The 24,658-nt window shown below is 28.3% G+C and overlaps 2 protein-coding genes and 1 non-coding gene across 3 annotated transcripts; all 3 read right to left on the bottom strand.

Annotated features, from left to right (window-relative positions):
* Positions 1-1,557: 1,557 nt before the first annotated feature.
* Positions 1,558-4,347, bottom strand: Bm6885 (Uncharacterized protein; the record flags this gene model as incomplete). The annotated part of the gene is made up of 6 exons (XM_001892860.2): positions 1,558-1,874; positions 2,305-2,464; positions 2,798-3,005; positions 3,301-3,533; positions 3,727-3,859; positions 4,250-4,347. Coding segments are annotated over 6 exons (1,149 nt in total), but the record flags the coding sequence as incomplete, so codon positions are not given.
* Positions 4,348-5,158: 811 nt separating this feature from the next.
* Bm10731 (Uncharacterized protein) lies at positions 5,159-23,187 on the bottom strand (the record flags this gene model as incomplete). Its single annotated transcript, XM_043076470.1, has 17 exons — positions 5,159-5,487; positions 6,264-6,408; positions 6,782-6,934; positions 8,411-8,632; positions 15,002-15,214; positions 16,454-16,643; positions 17,126-17,251; positions 17,718-17,974; positions 18,313-18,503; positions 21,081-21,177; positions 21,454-21,558; positions 21,689-21,847; positions 22,072-22,167; positions 22,380-22,487; positions 22,766-22,905; positions 22,984-22,993; positions 23,182-23,187. The coding sequence occupies 17 exons, from the start codon at positions 23,185-23,187 to the stop codon at positions 5,159-5,161; spliced, it is 2,547 nt and encodes an 848-aa protein (XP_042932404.1).
* Positions 7,687-7,820, bottom strand: Bma-mir-86. Its single transcript, XR_006227927.1, has one exon. It is a non-coding gene; the product is annotated as a pre-microRNA Bma-mir-86 (primary transcript).
* Positions 23,188-24,658: the final 1,471 nt, after the last annotated feature.

Below are 24,658 nucleotides of genomic sequence, written 5' to 3'. Positions count from 1 at the left end.
TGAAATAAGCAGCCTAATAAGTAATAGTATAGGATAATTATAGAGATAATCATAAAATATTGATTAGATAATCTAAATGAGATCAATTAAAGGATTTAAGTAAAATTGATTGGCAGTTTACTTACGTTTTATTGCAAAATTAATATTAAATCATATTCAGTTACTACTAGATTATCTTCAAGTTAGTGTGCTATTTCAGTTTTAGAATATTTTTAGTAAAGAAAATATGATTCATGATAGAGTTGAAATCAAATTTACATTAATCAATGAGAGTTTAATTACTAAAATCATAAAAAGAAAGACATTGAAGAAAGTAAGAGAATAAAGTGTAATATAATTAAGATTAAAGCCTTTTTAATTTGTTCTAAGACAAAAGATTAAATGTTTGGAATACTCTGTTACTACACTAATTACTTTCACTTTTTTTTTTTTTAAATTTAAATCATATTTTCGCTCATAATTAGACATCCTAAAATAATATCTTATGGTCAATAATAAATTTTAACTTTGATAAAAATAAAACCAATTTTTTGATTACAAAAAATTGATCTTTTAATTAATTTTTGATTAATAATTGAGCTATTTATTGCTAACAAAATTGTTAAACTATTAAATTTCATTAAAATTATAATGTATATATATATATCAAAAAAAAAAAAATTTTTTTTTTCAATTTAATAACTAAATTTAAATGAGAAGAAAGTATAAAGTAACAAATTTGTAAGAAAGAAGAGATCAAAATGAACTCAACGAACGAATCACTCAATTTCTCCTACTCAATCATCTTAGCATAGCTCTCGACGAACAATTATGCGCTTATTTGCAGTAAAGTTAGTTGTTAGCTGCTAAAAGCACATCCAATTTTCTCTCTTTCTTTTCAATCAAAATTCACAAAATTCTTAATGAAATCTGTAGCATATGCTTATACTATTTATTACTAATGCTAATACATCAATATATGCCAGCTATTCCTATCATTTCTTCTTCATTATTCAGCTAAATGAGTGTCAACATTTCCCGTCGTCCATTATAACAAAAATGTCAATTTGGAGTAATCTATGTTTGTATGCCTCTCAATCTGATTCATCAATTTTATTTTATTAAATGATATATTGTTGTTGAGGAAGAAGACTTAAAATCTTTCAGATATAAATTTATTTCCTTTTTTTTCTTTTTTTATTCCTCTATTAAATTCAAATAGCTTTTTTTGAAAAGAAAATTTTTGATCTATTATCCTATCTTTTTTTCTCAATCAGTAATTATTATATATTGCAGAAGTGATTAAAAGTAACAATAAAGAGAAGAATTTTAATTACAACTATTTCGGTTAGTTTTCTTTTATCTTGAAATTATATTTCAGTTATTTCATTATGTACTCAATGAAGCTAATAATTTCTTAATCACATTTACTCTTTTAGCTTAATCATATCCGTTTTAATCCAGATGGCTAAACTATCTTCTCATTAAGAGTTTAAACTGTAAGGAGAAAAAAAGAAGCTCCACATTTATCTCCACAATTTGTTCCATTTCTAAATATATATTAAAAAAGAAAAAAAGTTAAGAAAGAATTAAATAAGCTATCACAGGTAGAATAATATTATCCATAGCAGGTAGTATAGCCTCAAAAAAGGCACATGTAAATGAGGAAAGCATAATCCAAAGTAATTGATACATGTTAATATCACATTTTAAATAATACAAACATATTAAAATGCAAAAAATAAATTGGCCAATAGCAAATGCAACACTTCCTTCCATTGTTTTTTGTGATTTTGGCCAATATAAACGTCCATATTTTGAGCCAATAATTGCTGCTAAACTATCACCCACACCAATGGTAGCAACACCAGCAAAATGATATAGATGACGATATTCTGTAATTCTATTTATTATTCTCTATTTATTTACTAATTAATAGTTAACTCATTTTTCTTTTCTTTCCATGATAAAAAAAAAGTTCATTTCATATATACGATGTAATCAGAGCATTAAAAAAAATTATCATTTTTTCGTATCAATTTTGAGAATTTTAAATTATCTATGCAATTCTTCAGCCTAATATACATAACGCAAAAAAAAAAAAAAAAAACAAATGAATTTTCTTAAAGAATTAAATTGTTAAATAATATTATAGAGAATTAAAAATCTTCTAAATATAAGTGCATGCATTTTGATTTCTTGTAAAATATCTTAGTCAGTAGATAAATCAAAGTTAAGATAAGTTGCGTAAAAGACTCTCATAATTTCGGCAAAAAAAAAAAAAAGAATCACGAAATAGTGAGTTTAAAATAAACAATCATATACCGTTATTAGCAATTGGTGAAAGGAAAAGTGGTAAAAATATCCCAGCCATTAGATAAATAGGAGTTAAAATAAGTTTTGGTGAATCTTGTTTATCGATAAAAATTAACAACCAATCATTTAAATACTTTGACCATGGTGATACACATTTGGAACGAAAAACCTAAAAATGGAAATAGAAACAGTTAATTAACAGATAAGAGAGATTCTAACCAATATGAAAAATTTTTATGTTAACTAACAAATACACAAATTATCATTGAAATTAAAAAAAAAAGAAAAAAGAAAAAAAAAAGCTAAGCAATTATAATATTTCATAGAAATTAATGAAAGAATTTTAACTCTCTTCAAAAAACGATTATTTGTAGCATTTGATTATTAACTATATGACTAATTAATTATCAACTAGTAAAGAAAAGAAAAAACAAGAAAAAAAATTTTTCTGCAAAAATAAAAGTTAGAATATTTGACAATGATAGAATAAAAATAAACTTACCTCAATAATTACAAAAATACAAAGTGTTAACCAAGCAGATAACCAAATAAATTCAAAATCATACTGAATACCAGTTATACAAATTAATGATACTGTGAGATGGAAAAATTTTCGATGTACAGTTGAGCTATGTGATAAATGATTCACAATAATGCAAAATATTAATGTTGCAAAGACACATATCAGGTAAAATAATAATAGATAATATCTAAAAAAAGAAAAAAACTGAAATTTTTTAAAAAAATCAAACTTAACTTAAAACTGAAATTTGAAATTTATAATTTCTTTCAACGACTGTTAAATTAATAATTTACACTTATGAAATTCAAGATAAAATGAATGCAAAATAATACTGATACAGTTAACAAAATTTAATTATAAATATTCATAAATATTCCATTATTTCTTTTTTGTTTTTTAATGACAATTGTTGAATAAAAAAATGCGAAAAATATTGCTAATATTAACTATTAAAAATATTATAAATATGTAAATTAACAAACCTTTGATCTGTTCCATCAAAAATTCGTTTGTAAAATAATGCAGGTAGATTAGAAAGATTTACACCTAATCGAAGTGAATGAAGGTAGAATGAAGATGAAACGATGATAATAAATAAAAAATTAATTCGTATTGAACATTGCTTCATTGTTGTAGCCAAAAATGCAAATAAAATTGTTGCAGCAATAGCAATTTCAACAAGCATTCGATCGGTATCCTTTTGCTTCCACATTGGCTAAATATTTCTCAACAATTTCAGTCTTTCAAATGCAAAATGAAAATAAATTCACTTAGTGAGGAGAACAAATGGAAAGCCAAATTATTATTTAAATTTCTGAAAAAAAGAATATAAAAATTTCCGGAACGATAAGAGAAATTGTCATCTCATTTATAAGAATCACTGTAAATAACGAAAATAGCATGCGAACCAGGTTGGACTCAATCAAATATAGTGAAAATCGATAATCTACAATCGTACAAAGGAAATACCAACCAAATTTACCTGAGAATTTTGCTCCAGGTATAATGTATGTTAGACAGTCTACCCAGTCAAAAGAATAACTGAACCTTTGGAAATTCAATGGGTAATTCTATTTAGTACTTGTAGGATGGAAGCAACTCTCAGCACTTTCTAAATTCAGAATTTCAATCTTTTCCGGAATTTTGGCAAACCCACTCGTTCAATTACAGTATTTCACGGTCTGCATTACCTCAACACTAGAAATCCACAACCCTTATAATACCTTCTTTATTTGCTTGCAAAATATTGCATTGTCTTCGCGATATTATGGAAAATGCAAACTTTGTTTATACGAAATGTAAATACAAATATGAGTATTCAAATGTTATTTCAAAACAAAACTGACCAAATAAAAATTTACTTCTTTCTCATGATCACATATCGTATCGAGCCATTTTCCTTTTCCTTTTTCTTTTATTTTTTTAATATACCGGATTGGATCAGCTCGGAATCTGACGTTGATCAAATGATGGTGCTTACAATATAACAATAGCAATTCTGGACAGACATTCAGAAAGATAAGCTCCACCAAAACTATCATAATAAATTCCACCAAATTATCACACCGTTCTTGTGATATCAACAGGAATTCTAGATAGTCATTTGAAAAAGTATGCAATCAGCAATGAAATTTAACAAATTTTGATGAAAAATATGGAAGAAAAGAAAAAAATTGATGCAGCATTTTCAAATGTAGCAACAATAAAGCATAGATAGAAAAAGGCAATGAATAAATAAATCAAAGTGGCAATGATAGTTTAGTAATAAAGTGAAACGGAAATAAGTGAGAATCACATTAAATAAATAGCAATATGACAGTAAAAGCAGGATTAAATGATTGCTGCAACAGTGTTCTAAATAAAATGCAATTAAATAAAGCATTCAAATAAACATCACTGATTGATAAAGATTAATTTAACAAATTGATTTGGTAGTAATTATTAAAAAGCAGTCACAAAGCTAGCATATAAATTTATATGCGGACGGAAATTACACCAATTTCAAGCATAAATACTAATTGGTGAAATTTCCAAAAAAAAAGGTAGGTATGTCAATTATGATAAAAATAGCCTTCCATGAAAATAACATTCCAAAACGATTAGAAGTGATGATGAATTCAGAATGCAAAAATCTGAAATCTTCATCAATCTAATATCACAGTAGCAAATTAACCAATTGAAAGCAAAAAACATTTTAATGTCTTGAAACTGAGCAATTGATATTATTTGAAACAATCAGCAAAAAGCCTTGTAACGGATATTTCAATAAAAATTTCACAAATTGTATATAAAATAAAATATAACAGAGATAGCAATGATAAATACATAATTTCAAGGCACTTAAACGGCTAAATTATCAATGTTATACATTAATTGGAAGAAAGTTAATTCATTATATAAAATTTCAGAAGTATCAAAAATGAGTTCTTCCCTCACTTCCGCCACTTTACTGCCCACATACTGAGATAATGTATCGTCAATAATTGTGCTCAATTGACTGCGAAAGAGATCCGTTGGAGCGGCATCGCCAGGAAAGCATACCATAGACGCCTGTTGCAGCAGTTCATCGCGCAGCTGTCGCATAAACTCATCATTAGCAATTAACTCGCTATGCTGTCGAATGAGTGGCAAAATTCCGTCGATAATCATACAAATATCATTTTCTAGTCCTACAACAATTCAAGTCTCTTATTTCCTCTAAGTTTACGGTTAAAGAAAGTAAAGTTACAAATAAAATTTTTATGATAATATACTATATTTGAGCGATAAGCCTCTTTTCAAAACTATCTAAAAACATTTTTTTTTTTTTTTTTTTGGAGAGAGAGAGAGATTAGTAAATGCTAAATAGAAATATAAATAAAACTCGAAAAATAAATCATAATTAAAATGTTTCCAAAATTTTTAAACAATGAAGTGATTTAAATGATAGTTGTCAAACGTTTTTTTTTTTTTTCAATCATGCATGTCATCTTTTAAGATTAAAATTTAATGTTATAAATGGTAGAAGTAATAATTACTTAACTTGTCATGCTATAACAACTACCCATTTCTCAAATTAACTACAGTAATAAAAAAAGAGTAATGAAAGGAAAGTTGCTGAGGGATAATAATTCATACACACTCTAATTTATGTATGACATACAGAAATTCACTTCGGAACATCTCATGAATGAATAGTCGTTTAGAAGGAAGAGCATTGAGAACAATGGATATGCTTTTCCTTCTTTTCTTCTCCCTCTTCTTCTATCATTCTTTTTCATTTTCATCCTACCATATCTTGTCTATCTCTTTCCTCTTTTATTGATTCGTTAAAATTTAGCCCTCAAATCATGAACTGAATGGACCCCACTCATATAGTTCAAAAAAAAAAAAGTCTCATTACATCCTATATAACAATACATTTAATTGAAATTATGAATTCAATTATACCATCAATTATTCTCACCATGTTCAATATCTGATTTCTTAGATTGCTGTTGCTGTTGTTCATCAACCACTACTTCAGTCCTATTACGTATTTTTTCCAAAGTTTGTTGCTTTCTTAATTTTGCTTTACCAGTAGATAATTGTCGTTTTGCTTGTTCGAATTTCTATGATAATATTTATAACTGAAGCAAATTCAATTAATAATTTTGAAATTATCATTTTTTTTTTCATTTTGTCATTTTTTCTTTGAGACTATATGGTACAATATTTCACAAAAGTTTAATTATATTCAATATTCACTACAAATAAACTGATCACAATTACACAATAATGAATGACTCAGTGGATGACAATGTAGATCATTTTTTCATCTATTTGAAATAACGGATTATAATCATCTGATATTTAAAAATTTGTCATAGGTAAGCAAGCATGAAATAGAATGTAAATTGATACAACAGGATTCAAGGATAATATCAACAAAAAAAAAAAAAAAAAATTAGAAATTAGAAATTGAAAAAAAAATTGAGCACTTACCGAAACTTCATCTGGTGTCCATTCACGACTAAATCTACGCTCGAAACGACCGGTTGATTCGGTATAAATAAATTTGACCAACTCTGTTGTTTCTTGTGATTCGGATTCAACTGATGCTGGCTCACGACCGCCATCATTTGCATCATTTTGACGCTGTAATTTTATTTTAAAGTTTGAAACCGTGCAAAAATGCATAATTAATTTTTTCAATGCCAGTTAGAAACTATTCTAAATTCAGCTATTTGTATTAAGTGTTCCACCACATTTTAAAATTTTAAATTCGAATCACTTTTAAATGATTATTAAATTTTACAGTAATTATATATTATTTCATGATATTTGCAAGATGTATATTTCTGTCCACTTTTCTATGTAAATCGTGATACTAACATTTCGTAGGAAGAAGAAAAACTAGACTAAAAACTAGACTTCCGTCTTTCAAAATTTTCATCAGGATTAATTAAAGGTTATGTAAAATTTAGTTGTTTATTTGCTAATTGTTCCACGAATAACTACAACTCCAACATTTGTATTCAGTAATTTCAATGAAAAATTTTCATAAATAAAGAAACGTAGATTGTATAGCTCACTCACTCCTCATTAACTTTTAACTTTAAAAATGGATTGGATGACTCACTAGGTAATGAAGCGATTAAAACAGTAAGTTATTTATTTGAAGTTATTTATTCAAGCATGCAAAAACGTTCATTTCCCTCTCAAACAATTTTTTTTTTTCGACTAAAAACAAATCATTACGACTGCACATAATCAAATGGAACAGAAATAGTAGTCACATGCAAATTGCAAGTTTCAAAGCAGAAAATAATCCAATGGATTTTAGAGACATGCTTTTTAGTGAAATTTAAAAAAAAAAAGAGAGGAATGAAGGAAAGAAAGTGGTACATGCACTTGCAGGCATGAGTAAGGGATGTTTGCTCTGCGGTTATAGCGTCCAGCCTAAGTGAACCTTAGCCCAGCTTAATCAATTTCTAAGACTGTGGCAAAGCATTCACTTAACTGGCCAGCTCACCTAGCATCATTTTTTTTTTTTTTTTTGTTGAAATAAAAGCTTTAATATGCAACAATAATGACTATTATTACGATAAGAAACATTAGCATTTCCTTCAATATCAAAACAATTAGCAATCTTCATTAAAAAAAGCAAAGCAACAGTTAAGAAAACAAAATTGCTATGCTCAATAATAGTCTTTCAAAACACTGAAACGCAGGTATCACAAGCTGAAATTTACACTGCCTGCTCATTTTTCATCTCTCTTCAGTCATACTTCAAGACTACTTTAATAACTTTTAATGTCTTACGTTCTTGTCCATTTTTATAGTCCGCTCAAGTTCAAAATTAAGACATTTACTTTGTACACTTATTTAAATCATACCAGAAATCAAATGACATGCGATACCAGACTGAATGAATGAAGGAATTTCAGTAATTACTTTATCTTAACAGAACATTGAATAATCTTTGGGACACCCGATAATCATGAGACAGAGGGCAAGAGAAGCAATGTTATAGCAACCATAGCAACCAAAATATTAGTATAACCATATAGATGCACTCAGGAACACCGGCTGAAAGATGAACATAGACAAAATTACATCAGATAAACAAACCTCATCAGTCTCATCGAGATGTTGTCTGTCGTTGATGGTCTGACTAAGTAGATCTCCAAGGACAGAATCCAAATCGTTCACCAATTGCCCTTTTGCTAGGTCCAACAAAATGTTCCCAAGGCGTATGTTTAATTGTGGTGCGGCGGTGAGAAAACAGTTCCGGAGAGTAGCAATTTTTATCTGACATGATTCTGCCGTATTTGAAAATGATGATGACTGATGCTGTAAAAGAAAGTTTGGTTCTAGAAAATTAGGAGAATTTGAAAAGAAAGATTAGACATAGCTATCATCATAACCCAGCAATGTTACTAGTAAAAGAATAAGTGACTTCCAGTTTATTCATTCTAATCTATTAGAAACATCACTAGGATTACTTTAATTCTTTTAAACTTTTATTGAAATATGAAACTTCAACATATTTATTACAGACGGTGTAAGTGTATGATAAACTGAAAAAGTTAACTGTTTCTAATTGATATTCCAATATTTTCAAATTTGTCTTCGAAATTAAATTATATTTGAATACGATTTATTCATGAAGGAATTAAAATTTTAAATCTCGTTTGTACCACACAAATGTTTGATCAAATAATATATTTTGAAGATAGGAAAACTAATCAAATTTATATGATTCTTTGGTTAAAAAAATTAAGTGAATAAATTAAAACATAATGTCACTTAAAACTTAATAAAGCATAATACAAAGATAAGAAGTCACTAGTGAAAGAAGAAAGCAGTTATAATTAAGTTCATTTAAAAGAAGCAATACAGTAGTAGGTTATGTATACAAATAATTGCTAATAAACTACATAAAAGCATTATGTCAATGGGAAGTGTTAATTTACTTGAATCATAAAAATAATATCCATGGTTGAATGTAGAATGCTAATACATAACTTCCTGCTTCTAAATATATTACACAATATGATCTTATATTGATAGCAGGGAAAGGACGACGGGAGTGACGTAAGCTATGTTCTAACGATAAAGGGAAATAAATCCATGGAAACATTGCTGAATAATTTGATGAAAAGGCGAAATGAATAACCGAATTGGATTGATTATAAATGCTGAAGGTGGGTGGACAAACGATGAAAAGGATTAAGCATATTGCTGAACCTAAATTAGATCATTTCATACTAATTGAAGGCAAAGAAGTACAACTACCAATAATATGTATACACACATAAATACATATATTCACATACACATACACATACATACACACATCACACATACACACACACAAATTCACTTAACAGTATATACTAACACAGACATAACGAAAACAACTTTGCCTTTTTTCAATGAAGCCGTTGACTACAAATCCATTCATAAAATGAATTGATTAAGGCAAACTTCGAGACTAATATATGAAGAAGCTAGGACCGATACAGCAGCTATTACAACTGCTGCTTGTTACAGCAGCAAAATTGAGATGTTGGAAGATATCACTGTAATATCGAAACTGAAAAGCCTAGAATATATAAGCATCCGTTGTAAAGTTTACAACAGTTGTCATTTGGTACACATCGCTACCATCCATAGAAGATTCCATAGCTATTACTATCGCTACTATATATGTTACTACTAGCATATTTAAAACTTTAGACAATATTCAATTTAACTATTTAAAAAAATGAACAAAAATTAAAACCAAAAACACTCCTATCTGTTAATGCTATACTATTTTCGTTCCTCTTACGAATACGGTACTCAACAATATATCTACGAGAAGAAGACAACCGAATGAAAAGCGATATATTGCACGATCGACAAATATTCAAAAAATAAGAAAAGGTAAGATGAGGTGAGGAATTGATGGAATGAGATATGATAGCATACCAGTTTACAAAGCACTAGCATAAAGCATAAAAGTGAACAATCACAGATGGATGGATGGATGCTTCATATGTTACTCTTCACAGTTTCAACTACATCCTATAGCATCAAGATTATAAAGCTCCGAAATTATCAAACGTAATGTGGCAATGGCTCTTTGGTACAACTTTATACGTTTACAAAAAGCTGAATTTTAGAAATCAATCGATAATGCATATCTAAATATTATGTGCTTTATAGAAAACCTTTCATAATAATATCATCAATCAGCATTTATCAGTATTTAACGAATGGAAGAACAACTGATCTATGAATATATCAAGAAAATGTCAAAATTTAATTAAAACTCTTCTTGAAGAATATGATATGAAGTAACGCTATCAGGAAATGATGATCTAATAATTACATAGGTAAGCCTTAAGGTAGAAGGCAATAAGAACATGTATAAGTGACATATAAAAATTGCAACCACTTTTTTTAACATCCGGAATAATTAATTTTCTATTTTAGCTCTATCTGCAGAACGTTTATATCAAACAAAAAACAAAAAAATCAGAAAGCACTCCGAGAATATTGTCACATTCTGCAATTTAGTTAATATTTTTTTCTCAGCAGACTACTCTGTTTTATAAAAGTTTAAATTCACAATTTAAAATAAAAATGAGCATCTCTCAGGTATTTTTGGGTTAAAACAAGGAGCACTTTGTTCAATTGCATGATAATCTAGCATTACGGTTGACTGAAGTCCATAAAACCATTAGACCATATTGGTTTGCTCTCTTCACACTTCGACAATTTCGAAATAACATTTTATATTTGAATAACTAACAGTGAAGCCAAAAATGCTATAGAATGTATGCCTCATACATAGCATTCAAGAAAGGTGAATAAACATAGCAATAGAAGAGGTAACCCAAAAGTATTTTAGCATAGTGGTTGAAATTGTAAATTATTAAACAAATTTAGAAAGTAAAGCTTGGATAAAGTGACTAAATGTATTAATAGATGCTTATAAAAAAAAGAAAAAAAGGAAAAAAAAAACTACACAGATCAATTTAATAGTAATTATCTATAAAGCAGAGGAAGAAATGACCACTGTAATGGATTTTTCTTTTTTTCATTAACAAGTAATAAAGTAGTTACAGCAATAACAGAAATAGTAGTAACTGAAAGAAGCTTGAAGGTGAAACAAAATTTTATTGAAAACCATGAAAGAGAAACAAAAAAAAGGGAAGGAAGGAAAAAAAGACTGCAGTTTTTTAGTAGCCTCAATAGAAAGTAGTAGCAGAAACTCCTACTGCTACTTAATGATTGAAAGCAATCTTCTTCTAAGTTCCTTCTGCTATTCATCAATTTATTTTCTTCATACATATGAAAATTAACTTCACATTGATCGATGAATAAAGTTGAATTCATTTTAACCAATGTATCATCCATTTATAAACTAAAATTTAAGCAAAATAATAGTATAGAAAATGTTAATATCATTCAAATTCCACCCTCATCATCTATTACAGTTATCCATATTCATCATTCATTGATGATCGTTATAGTCATCGACTTCTTGACCAACTGCTTAACCAAAGATTACAAATTTAACAGGACAGCTCCTATGAGGTCCTGCTGTGATATTTAAAGTTAAGCTTGACAAACCTCAACAAATGATGCATCATCAACAGATGAGAGACAGGGACGGACGGATGAACGGATGAATGGATGGATGGATGATGGCATATACAGTTGGGTTGTCTGTGGTAAGTGTGTGTGTGTGTGTGATACAGTTGCGCAGCCCATCGGTGCAATCCTATTCATTTGTTAAAGCTAAGATGAACAAAGGTTAAAATTGACGGGCAAATGAACGAACAGCCGCGTGAAATACAGAAGACATCAACGAAACATATTAACGATATCATTTGATGAGAAGGATAATTTTAGCATTCAATCATCTATACTACATTTTAATATAGAATTGATGACGATATGTTTAGACAAATTAATGGGAAGATTTTCGGGTAGGAATTGTTTTAGTTGCAAAATTAATCGAGAATCATTGAACTTCAAAAATTTTCCATCTCAATTATTTTTGAGGTATTTGCAATATTAGCTCTTCATTTTTATCGATTTAATTTTCTTTCAGCTTATTCATTCAACTATTTTAATTTGTTGCAACTATTAATGCAATATTATCTCTTTTGCTCTTAACCAAATCATCTTGTTCATCATTTTTACAAATCAAAATAAGAGTAACGTGGTGAAGAATTATAAAGATCAGCTCGATAACTTAATTAAAACACTTTTTTTTTTTTTAAAGTTAATCTTCTAGCGATATATTTAAATAAACATTTTAAATAAAATGTCCACGTGAACTATCTCACTCATTAGCACTAATGATAGCATTTATCATTTTGATTTTTGCGTAAAAAAATAAGGTAAGGAATACGCCCAAAATTATTCTTAAATAATAAGAATAAATCTTTTTTCCTCACTAATAAATCCGATGCAATAAAAGAATCCTATTAATCTAGATAAATTAGCATTTTGTTCATCTTTACCTCTCATTCGAATAAATTTATGTATATTTTAATTAGTTTGGAAATCTTGTAGCATATAAAAGTGTGTATTTTCTTTTTTAATTTTTTTAAAGTAATACTAAATAAAGCAAACAGTGAAAATAGCTATTAGCAAGAAACAGTCCTTATTCTCTCATTTCTGATATTTGACACTCGACATAATGATGAATTTCAAGAATTGTGATTTAAAAAGTTTCGAGAAATGTAGATAACATTTATTATCAGCAATTATTTTGCCATATTCATAATAACTGCAAATGTCTACGAATAATTGAAATAAGCTTAAGCTGAACAATTAAAGTAATTTATATAATACAAAGATTTCCAATTTGATGCAGGATTTCACTGTACAAGATCCAGATTTTGATAGGATAGACAGAAACTTAGATTAAGATTTCTATATCAAATTAAATTAAAGTCCATTTTAAAGGTCTTTAAAAAGTTCCATAAATTAGGACATCAGAAATTACAAAAAAATTTCTTGAAAAAGAGAGGTGTAAAATAACTGATAATTAATTTTCCTAATCTTTTTTACTAGTTACTCTTTCATTTTTTCACTTCCGCAACTAAACAAAAAAACAAGCAAAAAAAAAAAAAAAAAGAAAATCGATAGCTGAAAAAAAAATTTTGCGCATAGCTTTTATCGAATCAAGAAAAAAGATTTTTAAATATGACAAAAAAATATATATTTGCCATTCGTACTTACTTTAAAAATGCATGAGAGCTACCGATCTATCCTTCCTCTCTCTCTCATACTCTCCTCTTATCTCTGAGATATTCATAAACAAACCAGCTCAGGCTCAGGCCAGCAAGCAATCAATAATGAGACGATAAAAAAAAAGAAAAAAATTCAAAAATTCGACTAGGAAAGAGATACAAAGAGAAAGTAGTCACCAAATGAAAGACATCAGTTGTGCAGAAGTAAGTAAATTTCTTGACAAATACAAAAAGATGTCTTTTTTAAAGAGATGCTATGCTAATTCTCTCTATAGCATTCTCTCTCTCTTTCCCTATTTGGTGTATTTGATGCAGACCAATAATGGGTTAACGACATTCAAAGTGAAATAAAAAATATAGGAACGATAAACCAATTGTCGCAGACTTTCAGATAACTAACATCTCCATTACAAACTCCTAGGAAAATCCAGAAAATTTGGATGCTTTTATAATCTCCTTTTTTTTAAAAAAAAAATCATTTTCAAACATTTTGTTTTGTTCATCTGTTATAGAAATCCATTCTTCTGTTTTGTTCTTTATTCATATAAAAGAACCTTGTAGATGAATCGGAATTATCAAAAACAAAAATAGAGCTACCAAAGGTTTTTAAGCATAAATCCTACAAAGAATCCATTATAAAAACTATTCATCCCATATCTAAAAAATATATATTTACCATTCCTACTTACTTATTTATTTACTTATTTCAGTTTAAAGCACAATATTTCATATTGAAAAAATTCAATTACTAGATGAAATAAAGTGAAGTATGAATGCATAACATTCAATACCTAACATTACAGGAAATTAACGGATCACTGATTAAGGAAAGTTGAAGAAACGAATGAATGCTTTCCAAGATATCATTAAAAACAAAGCATTCAAAGCTGGAATAGAGCTAGAGAAAACGGATGAAAATCTTGCTAATCTGGATTACGAATAAATAAAAAAAGTTAAATTAGTAAAAAAAAAAAAAAAAAAAAAACTCTATGAAAAGAAATAAAAACAAAATTTTGATATTATCATGTGGGATTTTCAAAGTGAATGAGAACTCAGTTACTTAGTTTAATAAACAAACACACACAAAAAAAGAAGATTGACAAATTCAAATTCAATTCAAGATTTCAAGATTCATTCTCAACTAAACGTTTCAAAAATTTACTCGAAAGACCATATTATCTTAGTTTCTTAACCACATATACAGTTATAAACACACATTCACACATCTCGGCAATTTTTAATGCTTTGGAAAATAATCAAAGAAATTTCCTATTCTTATATTTCTGCAACAAATATAATTGATACTTTAAAATTCCTGAATCTTTATAGACTCATAATCAGGAAATTTATAGTTGTTTACGGGCAGAGTTCAATGTCTGCTAGACATATCTCTCTGACTTTCTGAACTATTTAGATGAAGAAGAAGAAGAAGAAAGTTAATAAGAGAAACTAATTGCAGTACCTGATGACTTTGAGAAGCAATTGTTTCGAGCAATTGGCGTTGTTCTTGTAGCGCCTGTTCAATATTTCTCAGTCGTTGACTATCTTCTGTTGTAAGATGATAATCATCCGAAAGGTCATCGCTTATTAAGTCGGCACCAGTACCTACACCAGTAACTGATTCTGATTTTTGTCCCATCACTTCCAGAAAATTGTTACGAACTACCTCCATGGCCTGCAAATAAGAATTTATTCATTTTAAAATTTTATGACAAACTCTTGATTTCATTCAAAGACAAGGAAGCTGTCATAAACTTTGTGTCAACATGATGCAATTGAACATTTAACGAAATGCATAAAGTAAGAATCTAAAAAACAAATGATGATGAGTAACAGGCTTATTTCTCTCCAATCTGCTTCATAAAGCTTTAAAAATTTTTTTTTCAGGAATGAACAACGATAAGTTTTTATAATTTTATGATTGAAAGATAAATAGCATTAAATAACTTCTTTAAACTACTCGGACTTGTAGCAATTTCTTTCAAACAGAAAAATATGAATTGTCATTCAGAAAGACAATATATTAGATCGGTAAGAACTGAAAAATGCTACTGTTGTTTGGGAGAGGAACAGTTGCGGCTATACGACCACTGCTTCCTCCTTAAGTCGGCTTAAAACGATCAATCATAAAGCAACAACAGCTGTTCAGATCATAATGAAAATGTAACGAAAATAAAAGAAAAAGGGAAATTTTCTTCTTTCATGATAAATAGGCATTCAACGGTGTATTTGCACCATTTGTTTTTTAAATTTCAAACTATCGTAATATATAAATAAATAAATAAATAAATATATACATAAGATTAGGTCAAAAACATGGAAAAATACTAAAGAAACAAAAAAAAAAGTTTTGTGCGTTGTATACTCCAAGTAACCAAAAATATGAGCGGAATATGGACACACACAAATTCCTGTAGAGAAATGCACCAGAATCTACCAAAGCTAACAAAAAACCTAATTTACTGATAAGTTTCTAAAAAAAAATAGGCTCAAGAATGGTAAAGAATCAAGTACAATTTCCTTGATTAATTTAAAATTATCTTGATTAAGATGTCACTTTTTAATTGGAATTACAGTAAACCACATTGAGATTTTCAAGTTTACAAGATCCAAAGAAAAGGACGAATGAAGCTTAATCTAATTTAAAGACTTTGCTTCAAACATTAAGCAAATTAATCTATAACTTTCGTTTGTCTTATAAGTTTCGCTAGAATTTTATTTATTCATTTAAGTCGTTATATTATACTCTAGAAATATTAAGTATAAGATATAAAATATAATGTTTAGAGCATCTCTGGCACAATGGATAACAGAAAGGACAAAAGGACACTGTCGAAAGATTTTAAGACATTGACGAAAGATCATATATGAGTAAGATGCTAAGTAAAGTATTAAAATTATCTTCGAAAAGCACCTCAACACTTTCCTTGAATGGCGTTTCAGAATTCTGTCTCATGCTCACTACATCAGGCATTTCTGCTTCATTTTGACTAATAACATCTTCGGCCTGCAGTTGACGTTCTAATAATTCAGCCGTTTCTTCCGGCAATTTAGCTCCTTTTTCATGTAATAACTCCAACTGTTTTCGCATTTCAGTTATACTTCTGAAAAACATAAACGTTGGAATCATAAAAAATAAATATATATATATATATATAATTTTATTGTTGGAAATACCTTAATTTCATTTCAGGAACAATAAACTCATATAAAGTTTTTAAAGTTTTTTGAATTTAAAAAAAAAAATTTTAAAGATTCTGTGCTTTCATATCACTGTCAGTACATTCCTAGTGTTTTTAAACATTATATTACATACAAAATTCAGTATCTTCATGTTCTTTTCATCTTAATTCACCACAATTATTATTGACCGAACCATTTACAATTTATTTGCAGTTCATCTTTTCATCGATAAAGACTTAAAAATTTCCATACATTCATTTTTATAAAATTAAAATAACTTTTTACTAACAAACATATGCTGAAATTACATCTAATTTTTTGCTTAAAAAATTTTTAAGAAATATGGAAGAACTGGCAGCATATTAAATTTTAGCACTAATATATGAAGAAAAAGAAGTTATACTTTAATTGCTGCAAAGCATTACGAAATGTTTCATCCATATCAGAAGACCCTACAACAGGCTGTACTAATTTTGCTCGTATTTCTCGCATACGTTCTTTACGTGCTGCAATCGTAGCTAGCTTTTCGCTGTAAATAATAAAAATTGTATTATTACACTATCAAAAAAAAAAAAACTTTTTTAAAAATTTTAACTAACTATATTTTTGACATATAGATAATAACATCATCAAGACAGACAGAAGTCAATAATATTGTCTTTATCTTTAAGAAATTTCTGTTTACATAAATCTTATTAAAAGTGAGTTTTAAGTATATACTATGTATGAAAGAAAAAAGCGTTAAAACATTTACCAAGAAAATCCAATTAGATCTAAAGTTTGCTATCAAACGATGTAGCAGTGCTAAATTTCAAAATCTTTATGGCCAAAAATTTTTATAAATTTTCAAATAATTCTTCCGCTTTTCAAAACATAAAATTAATATTGCAATTTTTCGTTGCTTGACTATTCTCGTAATCAAAAAAATAAATAAATAAAAGATATTGATATTTTTCATAAAAATTAATACCAAACAAAGGATGAATAAAGCAAACCGTATAGATGAATTGATTGTATCAGACTGCTTCTTCACCAGTTGTTCTTGCTGTTGTTCACGTCCTTTCTTGCCTTTTCTCTTTTTTTTTCCTGCAACTCCACCACTACCAGTTACTACTTCACAGGTTTTTCTTTTTATTTCTTGCTGCTGTTCAATTTCAGTTTGTTCATTTTCCAAAACCGGTGGAATTCGCTCAGCCGGTGCCAAATCATCCGGTACTGGCGGTCCATTATCATCTTCCAATTCAGTACTTTGCTAAAAAACAATTCTTGAAATGTTTTCTAAATTAATTATTAATAGCTACATAAGTCATGATGTATAAATCCAATCTTTAAAATTCTCCAACCATTCTATTCTACTTAACAGATGATAATGCAATTATTTTATTCAACTGTGATACTGCAACTGTCTTATTTTGCTGAGTATTGAACAAATACTCATTTAAGCAGAATTACTTGAATGAAAAAATCACAAGGAATGTGTTATGTTACGTGCTGCAAATTCAGAGTTTTTCATTTATAAAATTATATAATTATATGAAGTTTCAGAAATTTCAAAAATGTGATTTATAAGAATGATCTAGAAATAGTCACCTTTTTCTTTGCTTGTAATTTAGCCCTTAACTTTGCCTCAGTAACTGATTTTGGTTCCGGTTGTGGTTCAACAACAATATCCGGCTCTGATGCTGAACCAGGCCCCAATTTGATGCCACGGCGTTGTGCTTCACGTCGCAATCGCTCCAACGTTTTACGTTTTCTTTCCACTTGTTCTAGTTCCGATGCAACTTAAAAAAAAAAAAAAAACAAGAATTTACAATATATGCATCTAAATGATAACGATAGAGAAAAAAATGTCAGGAAAAAATTATTATCTATGACAGGTAGTTATTTTGCGTCAGGATGACGGTAGGGTAAGAAAATGGATGGCAAATATTTCCGATGAAAGAGTGAATTACATTGCTAAGAAATAAGAACAACTGTTCCAACTAACAAATCAAAACCACTTTAAACCATGAAGCAATAATTTTGAAGATTGTAAGATGACTGAACACAATCTGCATATTTAATACTACATAATTGGATGTCGGCTGTTGAAATAGTCTAAATAAAAGTTTTAACTGATTTAACTGAAAGTTCCAAGCATAAGGATTCAAATCGACATCATCAGTTGCTAAGTTAACTTCCATTAACTGTAATATTGTAACAAATGGCATTTTCCGTTGATGGATCATCATTATCTAGCTTGTCATCTAGTTAGTCAATCATTCATGAAGCTAGTTGATCATTTAGTTGCTCAGTCAGTCAACCAATCAACAGCAAATGTTTTTAACTGGAATACTTTTTTTCTCCGTCATATCCTCTTTTTCTTTTTAATTTGTCATTGCATAAGCTCAGACAACAAAATATGTCACCGAAGAGTAATTACCACAACTTCGCAAAATTTTTAATTACGAAAGAAAGCCGCAAAATATATATATATATATATATTACACTACAAGTGATACATTCTAGAATACCGCTTTACACATCCAGTAGCTAATTATTTCCTAAAAATCTATGCCAATAAATTTTAACAATCAACATTAATCGTAAACTGGAATAAAGAAATTGTTTGAGGGATCTTGAAAGAAATAGTGTCAACTGCATAAAACTCTAATTCAAGCCTCAACCTAGAGCTGTCGCTTTTTAACATCTATGAGGCCTAATATTATCTTCTCAATTATAACATCTTATTTAATTCATCACTAGTGATAGAAGAGAAGAAATTTCATGATATCAATCTGCAAAATACATGTCATCAAAAAAATTCCAAAAAAACAACACTGGTTAGGTTCAAAAATCAAAACTAGGAATATTAATAAGATTATTCCAGTATGCTCTATAATGAGTTCAAAAGAATAATAATAATAAATAAGAAGGAAAGTTGGGCATAGATGAAATTAGTTAGTTCGTAACAGATATTTTATGCCCACTAAAACATTATTTTTTGCTTTTTTCGTAGATGAAAATGGTTGGCAAGTAAATGTACATATTACAGTTGACAAAATCGATATGCTCAAGCTAGCAAATAAAAATGTTCAATTAGTGTCTCCAAGGAGTAAGGATGCATGGATACAGAAGGAAATTTGCCAAAGGAAATGGATAAGAGAGGGAGTAGAATAAGTCTATAGAGGCATGCAAATGAGTCGATTTATAAACGGATAGTAGTAGATAGGAAGATGAAATCTAGGCTAGTTCTTTCTTCAGACAAACGTGAAAATGTTGCCTATCATTGCTGCATTCCTGCCATCATCAATTATCTTCAAATTGTGCACCTCAACAAATTATAAATAAATGCAAGCGCAACTATCACATGAATATTTTCATTAAAATTTGTAAACATTTTCAAAAAAAAAAACTCTTCATTATAGGATGTAACGCTAATTTAAAGAACCATCATAATATTTCTAATAGAAAGATTCATTCACCTATAAATTTGAAAGATGTCACAACTAGAAAATGACGAAAATGATGATAACGAAATAGACTCTATGAAATGACAGCTAATTTAAATTTCAAAGACAAGAAAACAACACAAATTAAAAGCAGAATGCATATGCTTTACAGATATCCGACACATACATACATACACACACATACACATACATATACATCAACATACATGCATGTACTTGCATTTATACGTAAATATTCATATATTTTAATATATAGAATTATATAATGCAGGCTGAAAAATGAACTGTATTCCTCTACCCTTTTCATTCTTCACTTTTTCTGTATTTCTACCCTATGAAATGCAGTAGGAAAGAAAAAAAAGATGATGTTAGAGCAGATTAGAAAGTAAACAAAAAACTTCACTCCCACATGCATATTTTTTATCTGTGTCGCAAGGCCAAAATCTTAATAAAAAAAACTGTTTTTAAGAATTTGACAAGAAAGGAAAATATAGTGGAAACTCTCAAAAAATATGGAAGGATGGAATACAATTCCCAATACTTTGCAATTCAAATAGTTTTTTTTTTCAAAAAAAAAAACAGTGATATAAAAAAAGCGATTAAACGTTTCGAAGTAAAACAAAGGAACCGTCAGTATGCAGAAAAGAAATAGACAAAAATTTCTTAGTTAAGTTTAAATAAAAAAGCGTTATAAGGAATTACTTGCTAGAATCAACATTCTGAAAAATTGAGTGGATAAGTCACTTATGCTTTGTATAATCCTCTTCTGTGACGATCTCAAGAAAGTGTTGGAGTAAGAATCACTCACTATTTTAAAACTTTATTTTGCACAGAAGAGAAAAAATTAATTTCAAAATTTCTGGACGAGTTCCAGAATGTAAACTAAAATTGAATATACAGCTCTACCTTTCAAGCGAGCTGTTTCAACTTGTTGCAATGTCTCATCTGCTATACCTTTTTGAGTTTCTCGTTTTCTTCGATGTAGTTCTTCTAGCGTAGCCTTCTGCAACATATCGAATTTATTAACATTCTATCTAACTCTAAATAATTTCTAAAAAAGAACAGTAGTTTTCTACCATTCAAAATTATTTTTATGAAACAATTAAAATTTCCGTTAAGGTTCAACCGTTAAGGTTTGCTAGGCATAGAAAAAAGCTACCCTGCGACCAGAAGATAAGCTCTGATTTAAAAAAAAAAAAATTAATGAATCCAATGATTTTGATAAAAATTCATAAGTCTATTTCTCCAAAAGAATTTTAAAGTATGGACAAAAGAATACCTTTTCACGATGCAATTGTAATGTTTCTAGTAGTTTATCATTCATGATCGAGACGGCAACTGCTTTTCCTGTTACAACTCCTAGTTTTGATAATTCACTATTCATCTAAAAAAAAAAAAGATAATATCACGAATTCTGTGATAAATTATGCGCATCTAGCTTCAATTTCATGGTTTCCAGTATAAGTAATTTGTCTGCGAATAATTCAATGTTACAAACTCAAGAAAATACTAACTTCTTCTAGATCATTATTGATTGCTTCATCAGATAATTTATGGTTTGATTCACCAGTATTCTCCCTCAGTTCGTTAGTGTTACTATCATTCCGTATCAATTTTTCGCTGTTTCTTTCATTTTCATGTTGTATATCGTCAGCTGCATTTTTATGTAAACTCTACAAAGTATTTTGCATGAAAGAAATATTGCATTGAAAATGGTTATACAAAGTATCAAATCTTTATTTAATTTTGATATCCAAAAAAATCTTTAATCAACGATATATTTTAACTGAAAAGGAAAGTATATGTATTTAGTTGGAGAAAAAAAAAATATTTGGTTGAATATGTCGTGACATCAACAGCAAAATTTTCACACACCATTACTCACAACCAAACTTACAACAATTTTCTGCATTAATTGGACGTATTGTTCTTCTTGTGCACTGAGTGCATCATAGCTTGCAATCATTTTACTCATCATTTCTTTATTTGGAAACTGTAATTTTAGAAAATAAGTTGGTATGTATACAAATTTACAAATTTCTGCTTCTTTCATGTTAGATTATGCTAAATAATTTAATGTGATTACAAACTGGAAAAAAGGAAATGTTCATCGGTTGAAAAATTGGAAATAGCATGCTAAATTCATCATAAGCAACTAATAATCTCTACTAATCAATAAATTTTTAAATATTAATTCAAGTTCACCTCTCCTTCTTTTGTATTCTCTTTAAGTTCACGTAACGTAGATAGAATACGCTGCTTGTTTTTACGGATGCTGTCCAATCTACCCATTATATGCTTCTGATGTGATGGCTGCAAATGTTCACTTTTATTTAATTCTTCACTCTTTATTTTATAACTTTATTAAAACAATGTAAAAAATATTTGCATAACATTGAAGTGTTATATCAAACAAAAATCAAACAGAACAATAAATTAAGTTTAAACGTAGATAACAAGCTGACAAATTTCATGTAAAGAGTTAACAAAATAAATTTTATAAAAAAAATATGTATTTGCCAACTAATTTTAGATTTGATATCGCTTTAAATTTAGCTTTTCAAATTCCCTCAAATCGAAGTGAACCTTACTAAATTATCCAACATGCTTGGTTCCAGTTCATCATATTTTACGTTAGCAGATGGAATGGATGAAGATGACGTGGACAGAGATTGTGGTGGGATACTTTCGACTGTTACATCTACAGGTAATTCCTGTTCAGCTGGTGATTCTGCGATTGTCAGATCTCTATTTCCCATACTTGTCAGACAGCTAATCTTCAAATGATATTCCAGTTGTTTTCACTTACCTGTATTCACCTGAAATGCTCAACAAATAAACGAGTATATTTTCCACAAAGTTAAATCACGTAAATCAATCGATAAGTTTGAAAAGATTAAAATTCCAAGTCTTATTCCCCTTATTATAGAGTCAAGAGGAGCAGAAAAAAAAAAGCCATAAAATAACATGTCAACAAAAATCTCTCAATTTGACTATAAATATTTACCTTCATTAAAAATCATCGTATAAATCAGTCACTCCTTAAATCGTTTCATTCAATCAAAACAATTATTGATAGCAACTTGATCAGAAGTTTGATACATATTGAAATGGTACTTATCTAAAGATCGAACAATACTATTCCACTTTGTGTCAATGAAACAAATAATCTCAATTGTTATTTAATCATGTAAGAATTAATAAACCTATTATCTAATACCCCAGTCTAGGACAATCCCGAACACTTGTCACCAAGCAAGACGAGTGTCACGGAGACTAATCGGCCAACCACTAAACACCTGTCGTGTTCCTCTCTGCTTCTTCTTACTAATCTATTCGGTCATTGGGTGGTTTATTCGGAATTTGCGGCGGAATTACAAGTATTACTTAAGACTGCCTTTTAGTCCAAGTTATAAGCCATATAATTGAAAAGCACTTAATAATAAATGAAATAACATTGAACAAAAGAAATGGTTGTAGGAAGCATAGTTATGATATAAATGTGTGTAAAGGTATCTAAATATAAATGTATGTATATAAAAATAAATATAAATGTACAAAAAAATAAAAAAAATATGTAATATAATATATGCATAGATAAATAGGACAAAAATATAATATATATGTATATAAGTATAAATGTATAAAAAATATATATATAATATATATAAACAAAAAAAAAATAAAATATGATATGTATGTATATAAATATAAATATATAAAAAAAATATATAATATATATAAATAAAAAAAATATGATATATATGTATATAAATATAAATGTAGCAACATTTAACTCATTTCACTCTCATTCCAATTAGCTTTAGAGGGATTATTTAGATTACTATCAATTATTTCTGTCTAATTCGACTTCTCTTCTTCTCACTATTTATTATCCTTTCCTAAATATTTTGTATCCTTTTGAATTATTACAACAAAATTATTACATGAATGAAATCTTAAAAGAAAAAAAAATGGAAATCAACCTAATATTGAAGAAAAAAATTCGAGTGAATTAATTGAATGAAAAAAAAAAAAACTTATAAAGACAAAAAGGAAAATAATGGAAAAGAAGGAATTATATTCCAACTTATTTTAAGTCATTAAATTATTGTCACATATTTAAGTGCTCATTATTTCATATCATAATTGATCAATGATTTATATAAATAATAAAGATGCATAGCGATATGTTAATAAATCAACGATACTTTAATCTCTCTCTCCGACACACTCTCTCTCTCTCTCTGCAGTAATACCTTCATCCTTCTACTTAACTAATTTTAGTACCATTAATCAAAATATAATTAGAATAAGAGCTAAAGATTGCATAAAAATATTGCAAACAATTCATTTTATTGGGAAAACTATCATGAAGATGATAGAAGCAAGCTGATTACTCATCAATTAAAGTTAAAGTGATTATTCATCAGTTAAAATTAAAGTGATTACTCATCAGCTAAAGTTAATAATGTGATCGAAGA

Source organism: Brugia malayi (genome assembly GCF_000002995.4).
Source record: "Brugia malayi strain FR3 genome assembly, contig: Bm_v4_Chr1_scaffold_001, whole genome shotgun sequence".
Lineage (NCBI taxonomy): Eukaryota > Metazoa > Nematoda > Chromadorea > Rhabditida > Onchocercidae > Brugia > Brugia malayi.
The sequence above is the reverse complement of the archived record's forward strand: the minus strand, read 5'-3'. Positions and strand labels throughout refer to the sequence as shown.